The sequence below is a fragment of the Cupressus sempervirens genome, chromosome 4, assembly GCF_028749045.1.
Source record: "Cupressus sempervirens isolate cs-2001-9-10 chromosome 4, ASM2874904v1, whole genome shotgun sequence".
NCBI lineage: Eukaryota > Viridiplantae > Streptophyta > Pinopsida > Cupressales > Cupressaceae > Cupressus > Cupressus sempervirens.
Window position 1 is genome coordinate 402722006 of NC_143121.1, and position 21793 is coordinate 402743798.

The window sequence follows — 21793 nt, forward strand, 5'->3', positions numbered from 1 at the left end:
AATGAAATATTTGTCGATTTCAGGCGATTTTGGGCAATTTTTAGTGAATTGCAATTTTGGCGATTTCTGACCCAAAAATCGACAAGCCAATTCACCTACTCACCATGAATCGCTTGGCCTTAGTCGGATCGCCACATCGCCCAAATCGCTTGAATCACGGCGATTCACGTTACTCTAGTCAGTAGCATGCTTGTCACAGCGATCACTAAAGGTCAGAGTGCTAGCTGACAAAGGGGAGGTTGTTGGAGGATTTCTACTACCTTGTTTGCTTCTTAGTCGACACTCTACTGGAATGCTCAGGTTGCAGGACAACAATGCCTCAAGCCTAACCCTTGGGTAGGGAGGGCCATTCTCAATTGAGATTGTATGGGGATAAGTTAAGGTCCATAGTTGAGAGGTTAAGCCTATGTCAATGCTTCTCCTCTACTACATGTATGGTACTTGTTCCTTTGTATAATCATTTTCATATTTTAGTATCATGTTGATTAAATAGATATATCATTGTGTTATTCCTGATGATTGTAATGCACTTGGAAAGTAACTGGAAATGAAAGTTATAGTAGTTTCCTTTCATGTGAACTAGATTAATTTGTTACTAGTTTCGGTTTTAATTTCATAAAATGTAATAAGTTGATGGATTTTGCTTTCATGTTAAACAACTTATATAACAACTATCATCTATTATGAATATAGATTTACCTTAAAATATGATTTTAAAAATGGATTCGGAAAATAGCTTGTTACTACCTCAATGGAATCTATCGTGTCTTTTGAGTAATTTCTATCCATTTTACTAATTGCTATTGGTTGACATTATGAAAAATCATTCATACAATTTTATTGAGTTTGTCTATAATCTATGGTGATAAATCTTCGTATTTATCTGTGCACCTCACTCTTTAGATTGACCAATGTAATAGACCAAGAGGAATCATTTCTAACTTGCCAACATCAAATGGCAATTGTGTTATTTCCTTGCAAGGGTAATATTGCCTTTGTTTCTGCGTAGTGTTTGGGGTAAATAATTCATGTTCTGTGTCATGCCCTTTACGGTGCAATCCTTGCAAAACCTTTCAATAGTAGAATTTTCACTTTGCATTTTATACCTTTACATCGTGTAGAATTCCTAAGGAGACCATTCCAGTAATTAATACCAGCCATGAAAATACTATATCGTATGCATGCTTAATTTTATAAGCTCATACAACCTGCTCACTTGCACTTTACCTTCACCTGCAGGTGGAATCTTCAGCTCACATTTGCATGGTTTGGTATTTAAACTTCTGGCTGCTCTTTTGGTTGTGCCCCAATTAATACATTTGTATTTTAGATTTTAGACATATGGTAATATATATTAAGAGGAGAATCGTGAATGACGTACATTTGCTGTAATATCCCTTACTAATTTTGATTCCAATTTTATGATTTTTGACCTTCTCAAGCACTTTACACAAAGGGATATCTTACAGATTGTTTCTGATATGCTTAACTTCAATTGGTAACAATAGAAATGCTTGCAAAAGTCTTCAAAAACATCTAAACATTGTATTAGAATGAAAATGTAAATGACTGATTACAATCATTGAGTGACAGCCAAGACTCTTGGCTTACAAACAAATGTTCTTTAGAAGCTCTCGCATACCAAGTTGACCTCCATGAAATCTGAACATAATTATACAAATGTGAAAGATTGAATATCTCTCACCCAAACAGCTGCAACCCTTCAAAGGACCTTTCACCACCTCAATTATGCTTATCAATAGGAGTGATCGTTCCCAATGACTAATGATGTAACTTTGTAGAAACCCTTGCCTCCACAAATGAACGTATCAAATCAATTGTCAAGAACTTGATGGCCAAAATCTTAATTGTCCCTCTATTTATGCTTTTATCTCCAAAAGGAGGCGGATCCTTCAAGAAGCTTCTAGGAACATGAGGAGGTGGATCTTTCAAGAAGATTCTAGAGACACGAAGAGGTGGGTCATTCAAGAAGCTTCTTGAAACATAAGGAGAAGCTTCTAGGAACATGAGGTGGATCCTTCCAGAAACTTTTAGAAACATGAGGAGCTGACTCTTTTAAGAAGCTTCCAGAACCATGAGGAAAAGTTTCTTGGACATAAGGTGGATGCTTCGAGAGACATTTTATTTTGTTGTTTTATAACATTAATTAAATATAAAGTTACCTTTTAATATTTATATAATTGATAACCTTACAAATAATTAATTGATTTCTCCATTGTTTCTCCTCTTAGCCTTTGGAGGATGAAAGGCTAAGAACTCTACTGAGAGGATAAAAAGATGGGGTCATACGCCCTTCACATTGCAATCCTTGGAAAACTTTTCATCAGTGGGCTTTTCACTTTGCATGTTATACCTTTACATCGTGAAGAATTCCTACAGAGACCATTACAGTAATTAATACCAGCCATGGAAATACTATATCATATTCATGTTTAATGTTTAAGCTCATAGAACCTGCTCACTTGGACTTTAACTTTACCCGCAAGTGGACTCTTCAGCTCATTTTCACTTGCATGATTTGGTGTTTAAACTTCTGGCTGCTCTTTTGGTTGTGCTCTAGTTAATACATTTGTATTTTAGATTTTAGACATCAAGATGGTAATAAAAATTAAGAGGAGAAATCGTGCTTGGCGTACATATGTCTTTTTCATATTTCGGTGATCATATATTGTGTTTGAAATGCATATATTCCTGGGTAAAAGGGAGAAGTGAGTCATTTTGTTGGCTTGGGCATCTATTATGTATGCCATCAAATTCATACCATGATAAGTTTATTATATCTTTTCAATCTTTAATTTATCATCAATTTCATATAGAAGTCAATAGTGGTATACAAGAATGGAATCTAAAAAGAATATTAAAAGAACTAACTTTAGAATAATGGCATGGAGTTTACATCCTATAAGTATTAATTGAAAGTATTGGAATGGCTTCTAATAGGTTTAGGGATTAAATTAGCTTAGCTTAGCTTAGATTTTCAAAAGGAATTTTTTGTTATTTGAATTGTATTATCCTGTTTAATAGTTATATTATTAATTATGGATTTAGTTTGCTGAATCTCATGTGATGATAGCTTATATAAAAACTTATTATCATTAGTTGACTTTTATTAATCTATATTGGATTAGCATTATTAAGATGGTCTCCTTGTGCTCCTGTTTAAACAAATTAGGGATCTAAAAATTGTATTTGATGAACTTGTTTTGTGGAGTGAGAATCAGCGGATATAAGTGATTAATATAGGTAGTGATATTGTCAAGTTGTGACTTTTTTGTGGCTTAAATATTAATAAATTTAGTTATGTTAAGTTGTTTAGCGAGTTAAAGAATTTTAATTGATTTATTACTTATCATATAGGCGTCATTAACGTAGGATGGATTAGAAGATTGCATATTTTCTGGTTGTTATAGTTGAGGCCCGAGGGTCATGTTAATAAGCATAATATATTTGTATTTATATATATACACCTATTTTAGATTGGTGATATATTTTATTATGAACCTTATTTTGTTTGGTAGAGCACTTACAGGTATCATGAAGGAAGATTTTGTCAAACTATTAGTAATGTTGATTTCTCTTTGTTGATTGTTTTGTTATGCATATATGTTATCCTAGGTATTAAAAAATTGTTTTTCCTTTATGTTAATAAGATGAGATTTTGTGCATAGATTGCTTATTTACTTATCTGTACAAAATGAAGTGGTGATTTTTGGGTTTTCCTTATGTGTACCAAAGGCTTGGCAGTTGTCGTGTATTATTAAGATTAATGTTGTTGAAGCTTCTAATTTATCGATGTTGTAATGAGTTGTATCTTATCCATGATTTAGGCGTAATTGCATAATTGAGGACAAACAGGAGTCCTAAATATGTATGTTGATGTTGACTTCCAGATGGATGTTATGGAAATGATGCTATTATGATATGGCTTATGTATTTTGTTGGAGCCCAATTATGCTTTTGATGGATCAAGATGTTTTTTTATGCCATTTGTAGGAATGGATCCAAAAGAGGACTTATTCTTGTGCTTGTTGCCTCTGGACTTATGGCTTTGATATGGAACCTAGAGGGTTCCTATATGTTTCTCTTATTGGTGTTATGTGAATTGCAGTGTTGTCTTCATTGTGTTGGCATTTCAAATCCCTTGTGATGATTCTATATATATGCTCTAAATGCAATTTTAATGGCTTCTTTGATTATGAACATGTATATGGCTCCATATGTGATTTATTTTTAATCATTCTTTGATTTCAGGTTTGGAGCATAGGAAGGTCTTTCTAGGAACATAGTGTAGAGGGTGGCTTGCAATGGGGGTCAGAGCCCAAAGTGGCTAGTCCTGGATAACCCATTGTGGGGTTTTTAATCAAGTGGCAACTTAATTAAATTAATTGGGTCGGGGATTTCACATTAATAAAAGATAATGGTTTCTCACCCATCACTGGAGTATGCATGCACTCTTTTGTTGAGGATGGGTTGAGAAGGCCTAGCCGTTGTGTTGGGTTGAATTACCACTGCAACACCTTGTTTCAGTGAGGTGATCATTTCCACATGTTGTCCTCTTAGAAACCGGGTCTGGAGAGGCCATCGGATGGCATAAGTAGGGAACCATGCAATGACCCCCTTCCGTTTGCATCCTAGGATCTCATTTGTGTTGTGTTAGATTTGCCTCTAGTTTAAGGTGTTTGTTTGTGAGGATTTTTTGGTATTATGTTGGTTACCTTCTATTTCCCTATGTTACCTCTTAGATGGGAACACCCTTCTAATTCCCTTGCTTGTGTTTGAGCTTGGTGGGACTTTGTGTTATCTCCTAGCTCAAGGGAGTAGCCACAAGGTTCCATGTGGTTGGGTGGAAGATGTTTATCCATCGAGTATTTTTGCAAGAGACATTCATAATATTTGGATGATCATGTTGTGTTCCTCCTGCAACTTCTTGATCGTGTGGCTAGATGTCTTCTATAATTCTTCATATCTTATTATGCAGCTTTGTGTGGGTATATCATGCTTTACCATGACATTGATGAATGGATATTGTACTATGTATGATTTCCTTGGAGGAACAAATGTAGAAATCTATATGTGAACACGATGTAGTGTATATTTGTTATTTGTAAATGTGGACATGTACTATGCTTATGTACAATGCAAAGAAAGAAGTGGTTAAGATTGTTGTCTTAGATTACAAGCATGTGATCTTAATGTCACCATACTATAATATTTAATTTAGTTATTCCTAATATAATCTTGTCTGCATATGTATAGTGGTCTACATGTGTTGTCATGTATGTATGCATTGTTGGTAGCAACATCGAGGAACCTATGAAAACTAGTTGTCAGTTAGTAATAAGATAAGATAATTTATCTAGAGACCAACAAAGGGTCTAATTGACTGAGATTTACAACCAAGAAAGGGCAAACCAAAGGGACACCAGACGGTGTCTAGGCAAAAGTGAACAAACAAGAAACGAAAAGGAAGAACAACTACAAACACTATTGGGCAGCTAGAAGCAGAGGAGGTAAGGGGCTACCAACTAGGGCCCCCTAGTGATAGGGAAGTACCCCCGCATAGAGGGGTATCTACTAGGGTGGGGAGGGCGGTTTGGGGCCATCTCCAAAAACAAGTAGAAGAGGGTTGTTACCGAGGTGTAGTCCCTGAGGGCCCGTTTGGCTGCACGAATATAAAAATGGGAATAGGAATACTTATTTTGGAATAGTTATTCTCGAATAGAAAATGGGGTTACACATTCCTATTATTTTTTGGTTCACCCAGAATTTGATCGGAATTCATCGATTCAAAAATTTATGTTTTCTAAAATTAAAAAAATTGGAATAGGAATACATATAATGCTCATTTTTGGATCAAAAATTGGAATACATATTCCAATTTTATTCCTATTCCAATTCTGATTTGGTGCATCCAAACACAGAATTCAAAATTTTAAGAATATACATATGCCTATTCCACTTGTATTCCCGTTGCCAAACGGGCCCTAAGAGATCTCACCTTCCTGGTATGAATGTTAATGTTAAGAAGTCATATTTGCATTTAATAAAATGTAAACAATGATGTTAATGTTAGAAGAATTATAATGGAGTTTATGTGTTTCACTCTTATGGTTTTAGAGAAAAAATTATTACTCCTAGTTGTGTTATTCTCTTGTGTTCCCTGGTGGGGTGTTACACCTCCTAAAAGTCTATCCAAAAGTATTAAAACATAAGTCCGAATTATATAAAAATATTGAAGTGGTCCTTTACAAATAAAGTTACTCTATTCATCTTAAAATGCTATTAGTTATTTTCATAACTTTTTCACTTACCCTATTAGAAAAGAAGAAATAGGTTGTGGATTCCCCAAATAATTTGATTCATTGATAGGTTCCATTATATTTAAGCACAAATATGCTAAAATGTTTTTATCAGCTTGTGATGTCCCAATCCCTTACATAAAAGCAATCTAGTATTAAAACAAGTGTGAAGGTGTGACAAACCCTGGACACTTCCAAGTAGTTATCAAGTAGATATAAGATAAGCTAAAGATAAAGATAAATTTGTTAATGTCCAACAAATGACCACAAAACAGGTCAAAGGGATTGAGGGAACAACAAATAAGAGAACTAACAGCAAGAACACCAAAAGGTGACCAAAAACAACAACAGAAAGAGAAAAGGAAGGGCAACCAGAGAACCCAACAACCCAGGGGTGTAAGGGGCGAGAAGGAAACCCCACCACACCAAGCAAACCTAAGAGGCCGAAAATACAAATAAAAAACCCCAAATGGAGAGAAAGTCTGTAGAACTGGTTGTTGAGTTATGCCGATAACGATGGTATTGCTAACTTTGTCTTTGGAGGTGTTTCATACCAGAAGAGGTGGTAAAGTAGGAACTAGATCTCTATGAATAGAGTCTCCTAGGTCTCATGGATCTAGGATGAGAAGGCGGATCAAAGTGCCTTTTGGTGCCACAAACCATCCCGAACACAAGAAGGTAATGAGCTGATCCAAGTAAAAAATATCCATAAAACAAAAGCCAAAAATCTTAGCCAAACATTAAAGACTACCATGATATGTTTATTGGGATTTGGGAATGCCTTAAAAATTGAATCTAGCCACAAAAATATCAACAGAGAAGATAGCATGATCCTAGGCCAAATATAGTAAGCCTGCATTATATAGATTCATTAGATTGTTAATAAAATTTTGCTAACAATAAAAGCTCCTAAAGTGCCTGTAGATAGTGTGTTGATATGATTAAAAAAATGATCCTTCATTTTGTGCATATATTTTATTCATTAGCCCATTTTGTGTAATGTCCCCATCTTGTTAGCATCCTAGTGGAGTTCTTAGCCTTCACATTCTCCAAAGGCTACGGAGAAATGAGGAGAAATTGATGATTTTTAATTTCTTCTAAAGTCATTAAATAAATTAAAATTCAAAGATGACTATATTTAATTAATTTAATTTTCTAGAAGCACAACTAATTATTGTATTGGAAAGGGGGGAAGCTTCTAGAGAGTGCATTTTCTAAAAGTATAACTAATTATTGCCTTGGAAAGGGGGAAGCTTTTAGAGAGTGCAATTAAATAATATTTTCTTTCTTTCTAGAAGAGCGAAGGAAAAGAATAAGTAGAGAGGGCAACCTCATTGTTGAGCATTGAATGTGACGATTCATGAGCTATTGGACATGGGTTTCATTCGGCCTAGTTCTAGCCCCTTTGCTTCTTCTATAGTGTTGGTTAAGAAGAAGGATGGGACTCTACGGATGTGTGTAGACTATAGAGCTTTGAACAAGAAGACAATAAAAAACAGATATCCCATTCCGCGCATTGATGAGTTGTTAGATGAGTTACATGGGGCTGTCTACTTTTCTAAGATTGATCTTCGTTCAGGCTATCATCAGATACGGGTACGGGCAGAGGATGTACACAAGACTGCCTTCCGTTGTCACTACGGGCACTATGAGTTTCTGGTAATGCCTTTTGGCCTTACCAATGCACCAGCTACTTTCCAGTCCTGTATGAATCATATCTTCAACAAGCAGTTGAGGAAATCGGTTCTAGTGTTTTTTGACGACATATTGATTTACAGCAGTACTTGGGAGGACCACCTCAGACATCTCGAGGAGGTACTTAGCATAATGGAGAGTCAGTCTCTATTTGCTAAGCTCTCCAAATGTGAGTTTGGATTGAGGGAGGTGTTATATTTGGGTCATGTGATAAGTGCTGAGGGGGTGAAGGTGCATGAAGAGAAGATCCAAACGATTCAGAATTGGCCTGTTCCTCAGAACATTACTGAGTTACGAGGATTCTTTGGATTGTGTGCTTATTATAGAAGATTCGTGAAAGGTTTCTCGCAGTTGGCAGCACCTTTGACAGATCTCACTAAGAAAGGGGCTTTCAGATGGACGGAACAAGCACAGGGGGTCTTTGATAGACTCAAGGAGGTTATGAGTACTTGCGCCATTTTGGCACTACCTGATTTCTCGCAGCCATTTGTCCTAGAGTGTGATGCTTCGGGTTTGGGTATAGGAGCAATGTTGATGCAGAATAGACACCCCATTGCCTGTGAGAGTAGGAAGCTGCAAAACAATGAAAAGTTGTACTCTACCTATGATAAGGAAATGCTGGCTATTATGCATGCGTTAGCTAAGTTCAGACAATATCTTGTTGGCAGCAAATTTGTGGTGAGAACAGACCATAACAGTCTGAAGTATTTCCTAAATCAAACAAAGCTCAATGATCGACAACAAAAATGGGTTAGCAAAATTCAGGCTTATGACTTTGACATCGAATTCATAAAGGGGAAGAATAATACTGTGGCTAATGCACTCTCTAGGAAACCTTCATTGGCTGCCCTACGTTCATTGAGCAAGATTTCAGCGGATTGGAAGGCTCAACTTTTAGTTGAGTACTCCAAGGATCAGTATGCTTGTGAGATCTTGGAAGGGTTGATAGTGGATGACAGATACAGTGTGGTAGATGATATTATCTACTACAAAGGCAGGGTTTACCTTGTTCCAGGTTCTCAGTTGAAGGAACAAATTTTGCATGCTCTCCATGATACTCCTACAGCAGGACACCCAGGATATGGTAAGACTTACAGGGCGGTTCGTGAGAGATTCTCTTGGAAGGGTCTCAAAGATGATGTTTACGCCATGTCCGTGAGTGTATGACTTGTCAGCAGAACAAGTCGGAGCATACTTACCCAGCAGGATTATTGCAGCCATTACCTATACCGGAACAGAAGTGGATGGCGATCTCAATGGATTTCATTACAAGTCTTCCTAGGGTTCAAGGGAAAGATTGCATTTACGTTGTTGTGGATAGGCTAACAAAGTATGCCCACTTCTTTCCGATTGCATTAGATTTTACAGCATCTCAGGTGGCTGAGTTATTCTTCAAAGAGGTGTTTAGACTTCATGGTCTTCCCAAGACCATTGTGAGTAACAGGGACAGCAGATTCGTGAGTTCCTTCTGGCAGGAACTTTTTAGGCTAGCAGGTACTTTGTTGACACCTAGTACTAGTTACCACCCTCAAACTGATGGGCAGACAGAAATAGTCAACTAGTGGGTTGAGGGATATTTGCGTAACTATGTGTCAGGACAGCAAAAAGCATGGGTGCGTTGGTTGCATTTGGGCGAGTATTGTTATAATACTATGCATCATATGTCCATTGGCATGACTCCTTTCAGAGCTCTCTATGGATATGAAGCATTATCTTTCACTGATTTGGCATTTAGTGACAGTAGAGTACCCTTGGCTCAAGATTGGTTACAGGAAAACCAGGATGTCATGAGATCTCTTAGGGAGAATTTACAGCAGGCCCAGAATCAACAAAAGATGTATGCTGACAGGCACAGGATTGAGAGAGCATTTGAGGTGGATGATATAGTCTTTCTACACTTACAACCATATCGGCAAAGCACCCTAAAAAGGGGGGGAGCTGAGAAGCTCAAAACATGTTTTTATGGTCCTTTCAGGATACTCAGGCAAGTGGGAGAGGTTGCATATGAGGTTGAGTTACCACCTAGCAGCAGAGTTCATAATGTATTTCATGTATCTTGCTTGAAAAAGGCCCTTGGACAGCATATTACGGTGTCACCCGAGTTACCTTCTATGGATGAGGAAGGTAAATTAATTTTGGTCCCTGATGAGATTCTTGAGGTGAGGGAACAGCGGCTGAGAAGCCGGGTGATTCGAGAGTATTTGGTTCGATGCAGAGATCTTCCCATAGAGGATGCCACCTAGGAGGGTGAGAGCATTTTACAGCATCCAGCATTACAGTTACTTGTGGGCAAGCATCTCCGAGAGGGGAGGACTGTCATGTCCCCGCTCTAGTTCAGTTCAGCAAAGACATGTGAGTCAGCTTATTATGGGGTCTTGTAGGCTGACAGGGTTGGATAGAGACCCGGTATGGTTATTCAGTGTTGGGGACTTGGTGTTATGGCGGTTCTTGATCAGTTGGGAGACGTTCCTTGTTTTTAGGAGACAGTTCCTATATTTATGGGGTTCATTCCTACTTTTTAGGAGGTATGATCATGCACACGGTTGGGTTTCCATGAGTTTGCTCTTTGGGTTCAGTTTCAGAGGGATAGAGCTTGTTTCCTAAAATTTAGGAGCATCCCTAGATTTTACGGATGAGACTGCCAGTGGATCCTTGATTTCTAACTTCAGTCACAGACAGGTGACAGGATGATTTCATGGTTTGTGATGTCAGTTGGGCATTTTGTAGCTATTTGGGTTATATTTTTAATATTTCCTAAGTTAGCGTTTAATAATTAAATAAGGCTAAGTTAATAGCCATTTTGGAGTAATAAGGGTATTTTGACCTCATTTGGATGCGTACCCCTTGGTGTGATAGCTCGTTGGAAAGGTCTTGAATTTTTCTAAATCTTTCTCTTTGGTCTCAGGGCGATTCGGTGAATGGATTTATGTCTATGGAGAAAAAGGGTCATTTTTAATAACATTGCCACTTTAAAATAAGACTTAAATCACTTTTGTAACCCAAAGCATTTTGGAGTCTCTTTAGGGTTCGATTTTCTTTAGAAGGGGTTATAAGCAGATGGAGGCGCCATTCCTCATTCATATTATGCATTTTAAACTTGTTTACAAATTTGCTCTGCTTGGGCAATTTTATTCTGGGACACATACCCCAGGGTATTTACTGGCTGGGACGTAACCCTCAACAGTATTTGGTCTTGGAATTTTCAGTGGTATCAGCTGTTATCAGGGAAGGAGGACGCCATTTCAACTTGGGTCTGCAGTATTGTTTAGCTGGGCACGATTATTGGTACATGGGAAAGTGAGCCTTGCAGCAGTAGCCGCCATTTGCAGCACTTTGAAATATAGAGAGTCGGATAATCAGCAGCAGACGTTTGCATGTTCACAGTCCTTTTCCATCAGCCAGTTTGGCATCATTGTTTGGGAAAATGTACTGGATCCTTTATTTGGCTCTATAATTCAGAGATCTGCCTGGTACGATTTGTATCAATTCTGATTTTGCTGCATATTGTTATTTATTTTCAGACTCTTTTCATATCGTTTGCTCCTCATTTCTATGTTGAATAATCATCAAAAACGCAAAAACAAACAAACTCTTCTGCATTTCTGTCTAGTTCTGCAAGAAAACTTTAATAAACAGGAAAAAATATAATTAAGCTACAGCAGATTAGCAGCAGAGATCCATCAGGGATCTTTCACGCAGTCGAGGTAAATACTTAGTGACTGAGTTTTATTTATGCCAAATGTTTGCTAGAATATCTTAACTAGTCCATAGAGGTATAGGCAATCTTGTGAAGCTTGTATTCAGTATTATCAGAACATGTCCAGGCTGCTTGTGAATTGTTTGATTAAATGCCCCAATACTAAACATTCAGCATTTTGAGAAAAAAATATTAAGTGCAAAATATTACATGGAAGCATTATTAAAGTTTGGCATTTAGAAAGCAAACTGAATTTAAATGTGCAATATATCTCTTGCTTACAAAGTGTTTGACGAAATGTCAAACAACTGAATTAGAGAAGAATTTGGTGTTTGACGAAATTATAACCGATTGGGGTTATTACATTGGTATCATAGCTAAATCCTGTCATCCTGAGGGTTTAGCAATCACATGTAGCCACCTGGGGTTGCCTCCCACAGATTTTACACTAGCAGGCGAGGTTTGTTTGACAGGGAACAAGATTTTGACAGGCAAGCGAACACCATGGGTGACAGGCAAGAGCGTAGCCCACCAAGAGACCATAGGAACAAGGATCAAGAAACAAAGAAATTTTTTAGAGCAATGGTTATAGAACTGGAGTGGATGGCTCAATCTTTGCAAGCACTCACCACCATGGTTAAGCGCATGAACTCACAAGACAAACGAAATTAGGAATAAGGGGATAACAGGAGTGCAGTGGGATCACCTAAAGCTCATAGAACTCTTTCTAAAACAGCAGACAGGCCCACACGTCCTACCTTTGTTACAAAGGAACGAGTAAAGGAGCCAGTAGAGGAAGCTGAGGATGGGACATTTGCAGATATCCTTATGGCTGCTAATGATGAATGGGAATTATTGGCACCGCAGGTATGGGTGAGAATGACTTTTGAGAGGTTTCCAAACCAAAGAAGAAAACACTACCATTTAGTTAGACAGAACAGGAGACCTTATGGCAAGGATAATGAATTAAAGCGGGTTATAGGAAGCTTTCTTTGACTACATTTGATGGAAGTAGCAGAATGACAGCGCAAGCTTGGATTCACAAGCTTGATACCTTCTCAACATTGAGACCTATGACAAAGTGGAGGCAATAAAATATGCCACACTACATTTAGAGGGAGTTGCACATGATTGTTGGTACCATGGGATGGTTACCCTTCAGCATAACCAAATGACTTCATATAAGGACTTTGTGGCAGGTTGGTAGAGAGGTTTGATAAGAAGGATCCAGAAGTCTACTTCAGGGAGTTGGCTCAGTTAAAACAGACAGGCAGATTGGAGTATTTCATTAGTGACTTTCAAAGACTATCTGTTATGGTGCTAGATTTATCAGATAGGAGATTGGTTGTTTTGTTCATTGAAGATTATCCGAACCATTGAAGGGTTGCGTAAAAGCCTTTGATCCATTCAATTTGCAAGAAATGATTAATAAGGCTAGAAGTATGGAACAAGCAGCCCCAGTAAATAAATTTCAATCAAAGGGTGCATCATCTAGCAAAGACAAACTATTCTTCAAAAAACCTAAAAGGAATGAAACAAAGGTTGAAACTAAAGATATATCATTTGCTCCTTTGGATAGAGAGACATTGAATGATTTAAGGAAGAAAAAACTCTGTTTTTATTGTGAAGAACTTTATGACATGAACCATGATTGTCCTTTGAGGCCAAAGGGGAAAACAAACAAGGTTATGTGGGCTTATTATCAGGATTTTGATTCTGAAAATTCAAACCAGCAATCTGAAAAATGAGGAATCGTTTAAAGAAAAGGAAGGCACAAATGATATAAGTGATAAGAAGACTAAGAGTAGACTTAAGGAGGCTTGTCTCACTAGTGTACAACAAGAGGGATCATTCAGGATGAGAGGGATATTGGCTGGTCAGCGAGTTATTAATTTGCCTGATACAACTGATACTCACAATTTTATTGATTCCAGATTGATTGAGAGGTGTGGGATACAGACAGAGCAATTTGAGAGTCTGAGAGTGAGGGTAGTTGATGGCTACATCCTTAGATGTGACAAATTACAAGTCTGCCCCTAAAGATCAACAATTTTGATTTCAAAGCAGATTTATATGTTGTTAACATGGGTGATACAGATTTGGTCTTGGGTATGACTTGATTACATGACATAGGGGAGTTTATGGAGATGAAGTTTCAGTCAAAGGCGAAGACCCATATACTTAAGGCCATTCATGACAATGAGTTTAAGATGATGTCTTGTAGATGCATGGAAAACTTGTTGATACATGACTAGGTTGAGTGGACAGCCCGTTGCACTTTAATGCCATCACAGGGGCAGCAAAAATCAGAATATCACCTCGACATACAGGAATTGAGAATCAAGCACTACAAGGTTTTTAGTGAACCAGGTAGACCTCCAGATAGAAGTATTAAGCATATTATTGAGTTAGAGGAGGGTGTTAAACCCATCATGATCACACCCTACAAGCATCCAAAGAGATTGAAGGATTAGATCGAGAAAACCATCAAGGAACTACTTGCTATGGGGCACATTAGACCAAGTAAGTCGCCTTCCACTTCTTTTGTGGTTTTGGTGAAGAAGAAGGATGAAACTCTTAGGATGTACATAGATTACAAGGTCTTGAACAAGAAGACTATCAAAAATAGGTACCCCATCCCAGGGATTGATGAGTTATTAGATGAGCTACATGGAGCATGTTTCTTCTCCAAAATTGATTTGAGATCAGGCTATCATCATATCCAAATCAGAAAAAAGGATATAGAGAAGACAGCATTTAGATGTCATTGTGGCCATTTTGAGTTTGTAGTTATGCCATTTGGGTTAACTAATGCTCCAGCTACTTTTCAGTCAACAATGAACAGAGTTTTTCAGCATCAGTTGGGGAAATTTGTGTCTTCTTTGATGACATCTTGGTGTATAGTAAGACATGGGATGAGCATGTGCGACACTTGGACACTATGTTCAGCATTTTGAGCATGGATTTCTTGTATGCAAAGGTGTCAAAATGTGATCTGGGATTATTAAAGTTATTATATCTGGGTCACATTATCACTACTCAGGGAGTACGCATGGATCCTGAACAAATCCGTGCTATTATTGAGTGGCCTACTCCAATGAACCTGACACAGCTGAGAGAATTTTTGGGGTTGTGTGGGTTCTACAGGAGGTTTGTTAGTGGATATTCTAGGCATGCAACACCCTTGACAGACTTGATGAGAAAGAGAGTTTTCTTATGGACTCTTGAGGCATAGGAGTGTTTTGATAAATTCAAGGAGTTGATCACTTCTTGTCCAGTGCTAGCATTACCAGATTTTAGCAAACCTTTTGAGCTGCATTGTGATGCATCTTGCGAAGGTGTTGGAGCAGTGCTTATGCAAGACAAACACCTGATTGCTTATGAGAGTAGGAAGCTCAAGGGGCTTGAAAGAAGCTTCGACATTTATGATAAGAAAATGTTGGCCATAATGCATGCTATGGCCAAATTCAGGCAATATTTACTGGGTAGCAAATTCAGCATAAAAATTGACCACAATGGCCTGAAACATTTCATGGGGCAGCAAGATCTGAATGACAGGCAATAGAAATGGGTAAGTAAATTACAGGCATATGATTTTGATATTACCTATTTCAACGAGACACAGAAGTAGTAGCAGATGCCTTGTCACGAAGACCCCACTTGAACTTGATGACCAATATATCAAAGGATTGGAGACATTTGATCCTTGCAAAATATGCAAAGGATACATGGGCATCAGATTCATAGATGGATCGATCTTGAATAGTGATTTCACCCTTGTAAATGAGATCATCATTTACAAAAGGCGCATTTATTTACTGCCAAGGTCAGAGGTGAAGAGGATGGCGTTGAGAGTTTATCATGACTCACCTATGGTAGGACATCCAAGTTTTTACAAAACCTACAAGCAGATTCGTGAGCATTTTTCTTGGAAAAAGCTTAAAGCTGAAGTATTGCAATGTGTTAGAGAGTGTCCTACTTGTCAGCAGAATAAACAGGAGCACTCTTACCCAGCCGACTTACTTAAGCCACTTCCAATTCCTGACAGGAAGTGGGAGTGTTTGTCCATGGACTTAATTACAAGACTACCAAGAGCCCAAGGCAGAAATTGTATATATGTTGTTGTTGATCGGCTTACGAAGTTTTCCCACTTCTTCCCGATCACTGCTACGCAAGTGGTAGATTTATTCTTCAGAGAGGTATTCAAGTATGACTTACCTCGAAACATCGTCAGCGACAGGGACAGCATGTTTATGAGTCACTTCTAGCAGGAGTTGTTCAAATTCTATGGGACAAAGCTTACTCAGAGTACTAGCTACCACCCTTAGATAGATGGTCAAACAGAGATCGTGAACAAATGGTTGAAGGGATACCTCAGGAATTACACAGCAAGGTAACAAAAGGCTTGGGTTAAGTGGATATACCTATGCGAATATTGCTATAATTCCAATTATCACATGTCTATCCAGATGTCACCACTCATGGTATTATATGAATATGAGGTACCCATTTTCATGGATTTGTTGCTATCAGATACTAGAGTGCCCAATGTCGGAGACTTATTACAAGAGAGACAAGACATTATGAAGGCTCTTAAAGATAATATCACCAAGGCACAGAATCAACAGAAGTAGTACACTGATCAGAAGAGGATTGAGCGGACTTTTGAGGTAGGTGATATGGTATATTTGATGCTGCAACCTTACTGTCAGTCCATTTTCAAAAAGCATGGTGTCAAAAAACTTAACCCACATTATTATGGGCCTTTTAGGGTGATCAAGAGAGTTGGAGATGTGGCTTACAGGTTGGATTTACTGGCAGAGAGCAAAGTTCATAATATTTTTCATATGTCATGTCTCAAAAAGGCATTAGGACACCAGATTGTTCCTTCTATGGTGCTTCCACCCTTGGATGATGAGGAAATTGGTTTTAGTACCAAAGGCTATCATTGAGTTCAAGGAGAGGAATTTGAGAAGACATCTTATTAGGGAGTACTTGGTGAAGTGGAAGGCCCTACCAGTAGAGGATGCCACTTGGGAGAATGAAGAAATTTTGCAGTATCTAGAGTTGAGATTGCATGGGGACAAGCAATTTCAAGAGGGGCGGATTATAATGTCCCCATCTGGTTAGCATCCTAGTGGAGTTCTTAGCCTTTACATTCTCTAAAGGCTAAGTGGTGAAATAAGGGAAAATTAATTAAATAAAAAAAATCAAAAGGTGACTTTATATTTAATTAATTTAATTTTCTAGAAGCACAACTAATTATTGTATTGAAAAGTGGGGAAGCTTCTAGAGAGTGCATTTTCTAGAAGTACAACTAATTATTGCCTTGGAAAGGGGGAAGCTTCTAGAGTGCAATTAAATAATATTTTATTTCCTTCTAGAAGGGTGAAGAAAAAGAATAAATAGTGAGGGCAGCCTCATTGTTGAGCATTGAATGTGTTGCCATCTACTCTTCCGGATAGCTTATGGAGCCAAGGGTTTCTACAGTTGTTATATTGATCGTTAAGAACGAACACTCTCATTGATTTGCATAACTAGGGTGGTGAAATATCTTATGAAGGGTTGCAATTGTTGGAGAAGACAAATTAGTCTTTCCATTGTGCCAAATTTGTGGCCTAGGGCCAGCTTTGTGGAATAAGGAATAAGTTGGAATTTGCTACAATGATTTTTACAAGAAGATTCATGTTTTGGAGCAATTCCAAGTTTTTATCTACTAGATTTTGCATTGTTTGAGAGTAGATATTTAGGGCATTGGTAAGGTTTTTAAAATCTATTGTAATCTGATTTATATCAAAATTTGTTGCCCTAATGTCTTATTGATGTAGATGCATATTTTCCTATTTGTAATCAGTGTTATTCAAAAAAAATTGCATCTTCATTGTTAGTTGTTTGGTGTGTTCTTTGGAAGCATATTTATTAAAGTTTGGCATTTAGACAGCAATCAGAATTTACATATGCAATATATCTCTTGCTTGCAAAGTGTTTGACGAAATGTCAAACAACTAAATTAGAGAAGAATTTGGTGTTTGACAAAGTTATAACCGATTGGGGTTATTACATTTTGTTATGTCTTTTCTCAATAAGGAGAATATTGAAGCATATAATTTTAAGAGGTGGTCACACAAGAAAACAGCACACATTGTATTTAGTACTGACATCAAAAACATTATTCTCAAACTGCCATTAGAAACAACAGAAAGAAAATCAAAATGCATTATCAGGAAAAAGCCAACCTTCAGGTTCTACTTTTCCAGACTGTTCATTGCATGCCATAAAGGACTACTGATACTACTATTCCAATCTTATTACCAGTTCAAATTCATTTGTCCTTTCACATGCTTGCATGATTATATGGAAAGTCTCTGCACAAATATTTAGACCTGCTTTACACATTTCATCAATTAAATCAAAAGCCACGTGAACCTGCATCAAAATAAGAATATATCAAATGTCATATAATGAGGGAAAAAAATAAAAATAGAGAACACTACATTTATAAATCCTGTAAACTTACTGCTAATGTCCATCTTTTAAGATTAGAACTTTACCAAAACAATACACAAATAGAAAATTATTGAAAGGAATATTATACGTGTAACCCATGAGAATCCATAGGAAACATTGAAGCATGAAAGGTTGGCTGATGATATATTGTAGAGCTGATAGCAAGTAAAAACGAAATCAGGTCGTAATGTCCCCCTTTTGGCTATAATTGGAAAACTGGGACAAGTACTTCAATCGCCCATTTCTACTATGTCAAATGAATAGTGTTTAAGCAGTAATGGAAGATAAATGAAAATCAATTGTAATTCCTAATAAAACCAATCTGAAAGTGTGCAAAAATATGTGTCAATTTATATCATATGGCTATTATGAAGTATGCTACTGTTCTTATCAGTTAATCTGATATATTGATGTCAATCATGAAATTGTATGTATTGCTTTCAGTAATGATCACAATATCTGATCAATCTAATTATATATGCAGCAATTGATGATAGTCATAGGATATCACCCAAAGTGATATTTTAATGTCCCCTTCTACGCGCTAGCATTAATGGCACCTAGTTGGTCTATCTTTCCATCCAAATAGGCTAAAGGCATGTGATTTAGAATGCCAACCAGTCACAGGAGTTTTGGTTTCAGTTCAGGAGATTTTTAATGGGAAATCCTAAGGTTAAAGTCATTTTATTTTATTGAGTTGAAGTATAAAGTACTTTATTATTTAAAGGCACTTCAGGACAAAATGACTAAAGTGACTGAAAAAACGAAATAGTCTTTTATCCCACATTGCTAAGAGGTTTGTTTCTCTGCACACTTTGAGGTTCTAAAAGAAAGCTTTTGCATTGGGATTGACACAACAAATATATGATATTACTCAAAATCTCGAATGGTTGCTTAAATGTGACTATGTTCTTCTTAAGGATGAAACCCCTTGAAAAATCAGAAGCTAGACGTAGCCCTAGTCTTGTGAAATTTACATCAGATTGGAAGATTACTGGATTGTCAAGGTTTGGAGACAATCTAACATATACAGGTCAGTATTGGATGTTTTATGTTGGTACGGCAAGTAGTGTAAATTGATTTCCTTTGCCAAGTAAGGAGAAGTAATGTAGGAATCAAAGTAATGGCTTCAGTCTGAACGTATTGGAATAATCAAGCCAATCACCTCAGCTCAACACACAGCAGGTTTGTGTTTGACGTCAGGCAGCAAGTTATTATATGCCATGGTTGAGTAAGGAGGAGTCATCGCTGTATCAAACTAACTCTGCAGTACATATCTGAACAGAATGCACCCAATATCGAGCAGATAGCAGATTCACGGGTTGAAAGAGTCACAGCTGGCATTTACCTCATTTACCAACAGTCCTTGTAACTTCCTACGCAACAGCAACAGGCCTATCACTGGTAACAAATAGACTCGGGAGAGACCAAGGGTGATCACGGGAGGAGTTTTCCAGGTGCGCTAACAAGTTACCTCCAACAGTAGCAGCATAAGGACATTCTCCACCAGTGCCACGATATACACCTCCAGAAGTACGATATTCACATCAGCTAATATTGTATTTACTATTGTTACAAATCAAACAATAGCATTGTTTAAACCATGAGCTTCATATTTATTAGTGATTTGTATGAGTTTGAAAATACATAAGAATCTGTTTGGAGTCCAGACAATGGGTTAGATGTGTTCTAATTGATTTTATTAACTGAGTGGGTTCCCTCATGTATGGTGATATGCCAAATAAATGAACATTGGCAAATATTGGATAGTTGTGTTGATCAGTCAATGGTTAATCATAATGCAAATCCGGAAATAGTGTTACAATGAACTCTATTTTAATAGCAGATCATAAGTCACCAACTGTTTGACAAAATTTCTCAAGTCAAGATTTAATCCATTTTGACCTTATTAAGCTCAGATTATTACAGTGGTATCAAAGCTATAGGTCCTGCTATCTTCTAGGAAATTTACTGCATAACAAGTTGGAATAAATAGGAAAAATAACAACCAGGTATGAGGAAGAAACTTTATAAGTTTAGTCATCTCCAACCCGAACAGGCAGGGTCTTCAGATTAGATTGACATTGAACACAATTATTCAGTTGACAAACAGTTAACTTTTGGAACAGCTGAACAAGTTGAACAGCCTACATAGTTTGAACGGATTGAACAAGCTGAACAGGTAAACAACATTCAAATGGCATATAATGAAATTGAACCGGATTGAGAAGTAAGGGAAACATTGCAGGCTATTTGAGACGAGCAGAATAACATAGTTGATATGCTTCAACAGCTTACAGTTAATATACAATAATTAGCCCCGGTTAATAGGAGAGCTCCGAGCCCTCATAGTGGAGGTAGTAGTGTAGCAGGATCACCCCAAGTTGTTAAGGCCCCCACACGAAACATAGATAGGCCTTTGATACCTGTGTTTAATGCAGAGCAAGAGGTGGCACCACTAGCAGCACCAAATTTACTGTTAGATAATGTTATGGTGATGTATGATGAATGGGATTTGTTTCCTAATCCAATTAAACAAAATAAGTCCTTTATCCAATACCTAAATCAAAAAAGGGAGTCAGACAAACAACAGAAGGATAGGAGACCTAGAGCACCAAATAGAGATTTAAAACATGCTATATACAAACTATCTCTCCCTACTTTTGATGCCAACAGTAAGACATCTACGAGTGCTTGGATTCACAAGCTAGACACTTACTATTGTCGGTAAAAGCTATATTGTAGCCGATGGGTAGAATTGTATCCGAAAGGACATGTGACATTTAAGTCACCCCTTCGGGAATGTATATTTACACTGTCCAAAAGGCACTTTGGAACATCATTGTAATCATCATAATCATATTGTAACCATTGGAGTGCATATTGCGTATATGAACAAAGTATATGTACTGTGTTATATCTTACTATACTACATGCAATAAGTATCCTTTTACCCTGTACGATAAATATTTGGCATTGTTGCCAATCGAACCTGGAACGAAGGAAGTGTTATGAAGATTAATGTCGAACCTGCTTAATAAGGATAGGAATAAGATAAAAAATAAGGATGAAATATGCACAGCACAGGAAGTTTTAATTTTAGCACAACAGGTGAAGCACAAATAGAAGCTTCAGCAAATTACTAACGGACACCGAGGGGGTGAAAGAGCACAGACAGAGAAAGTGCATTCACCTAGCAGAACAAGGAGTGTTGAGGAATTGCTAGAAGAGACTCGATAGGGATTGAATTTGGTAGAAGAGATAGGGAGGAGTTCCTTAACTTGTATACGTCGACAGTAGAGAATTCCAACGGAAGGGAAGCATCTCGCACGGCTCGAAGTGCCAAAGGAGCACGAGTGAGGAGTGAACTTTTTGTTCTTGATACACCCGACAAACGGATACAGGTAGAGAATCGAACTACTTCGCTTGAGGAAGATCTTTTCTCACCAAGTAACACAGTTGTTGGAAGTAGACACAGTTGTTGGAAGTAGGGTGGTTGTCCAAAGCAACACGGTTGTGTAGAACAACGCAGGTGCTCAAAACAACGAAGGTACACAGGAAGTACCATAGAATC

At 37.5% G+C, this 21793-nt stretch overlaps 1 protein-coding gene across 6 annotated transcripts in view; it reads right to left on the reverse strand.

Moving 5' to 3' along the window:
- LOC149561756 (Pentatricopeptide repeat (PPR) superfamily protein) overlaps positions 1-21793 on the reverse strand; it is a 308014-nt gene that overhangs the window by 178894 nt on the left and 107327 nt on the right. For all 6 annotated transcript variants that reach the window (XM_089825298.1, XM_089825301.1, XM_089825300.1 and 3 more), the window contains one exon: positions 18025-18138. In XM_089825298.1, coding sequence (XP_089681424.1) covers positions 18025-18138 — 114 coding nt within the window. The remainder of the gene's footprint in view (positions 1-18024; positions 18139-21793) is intronic.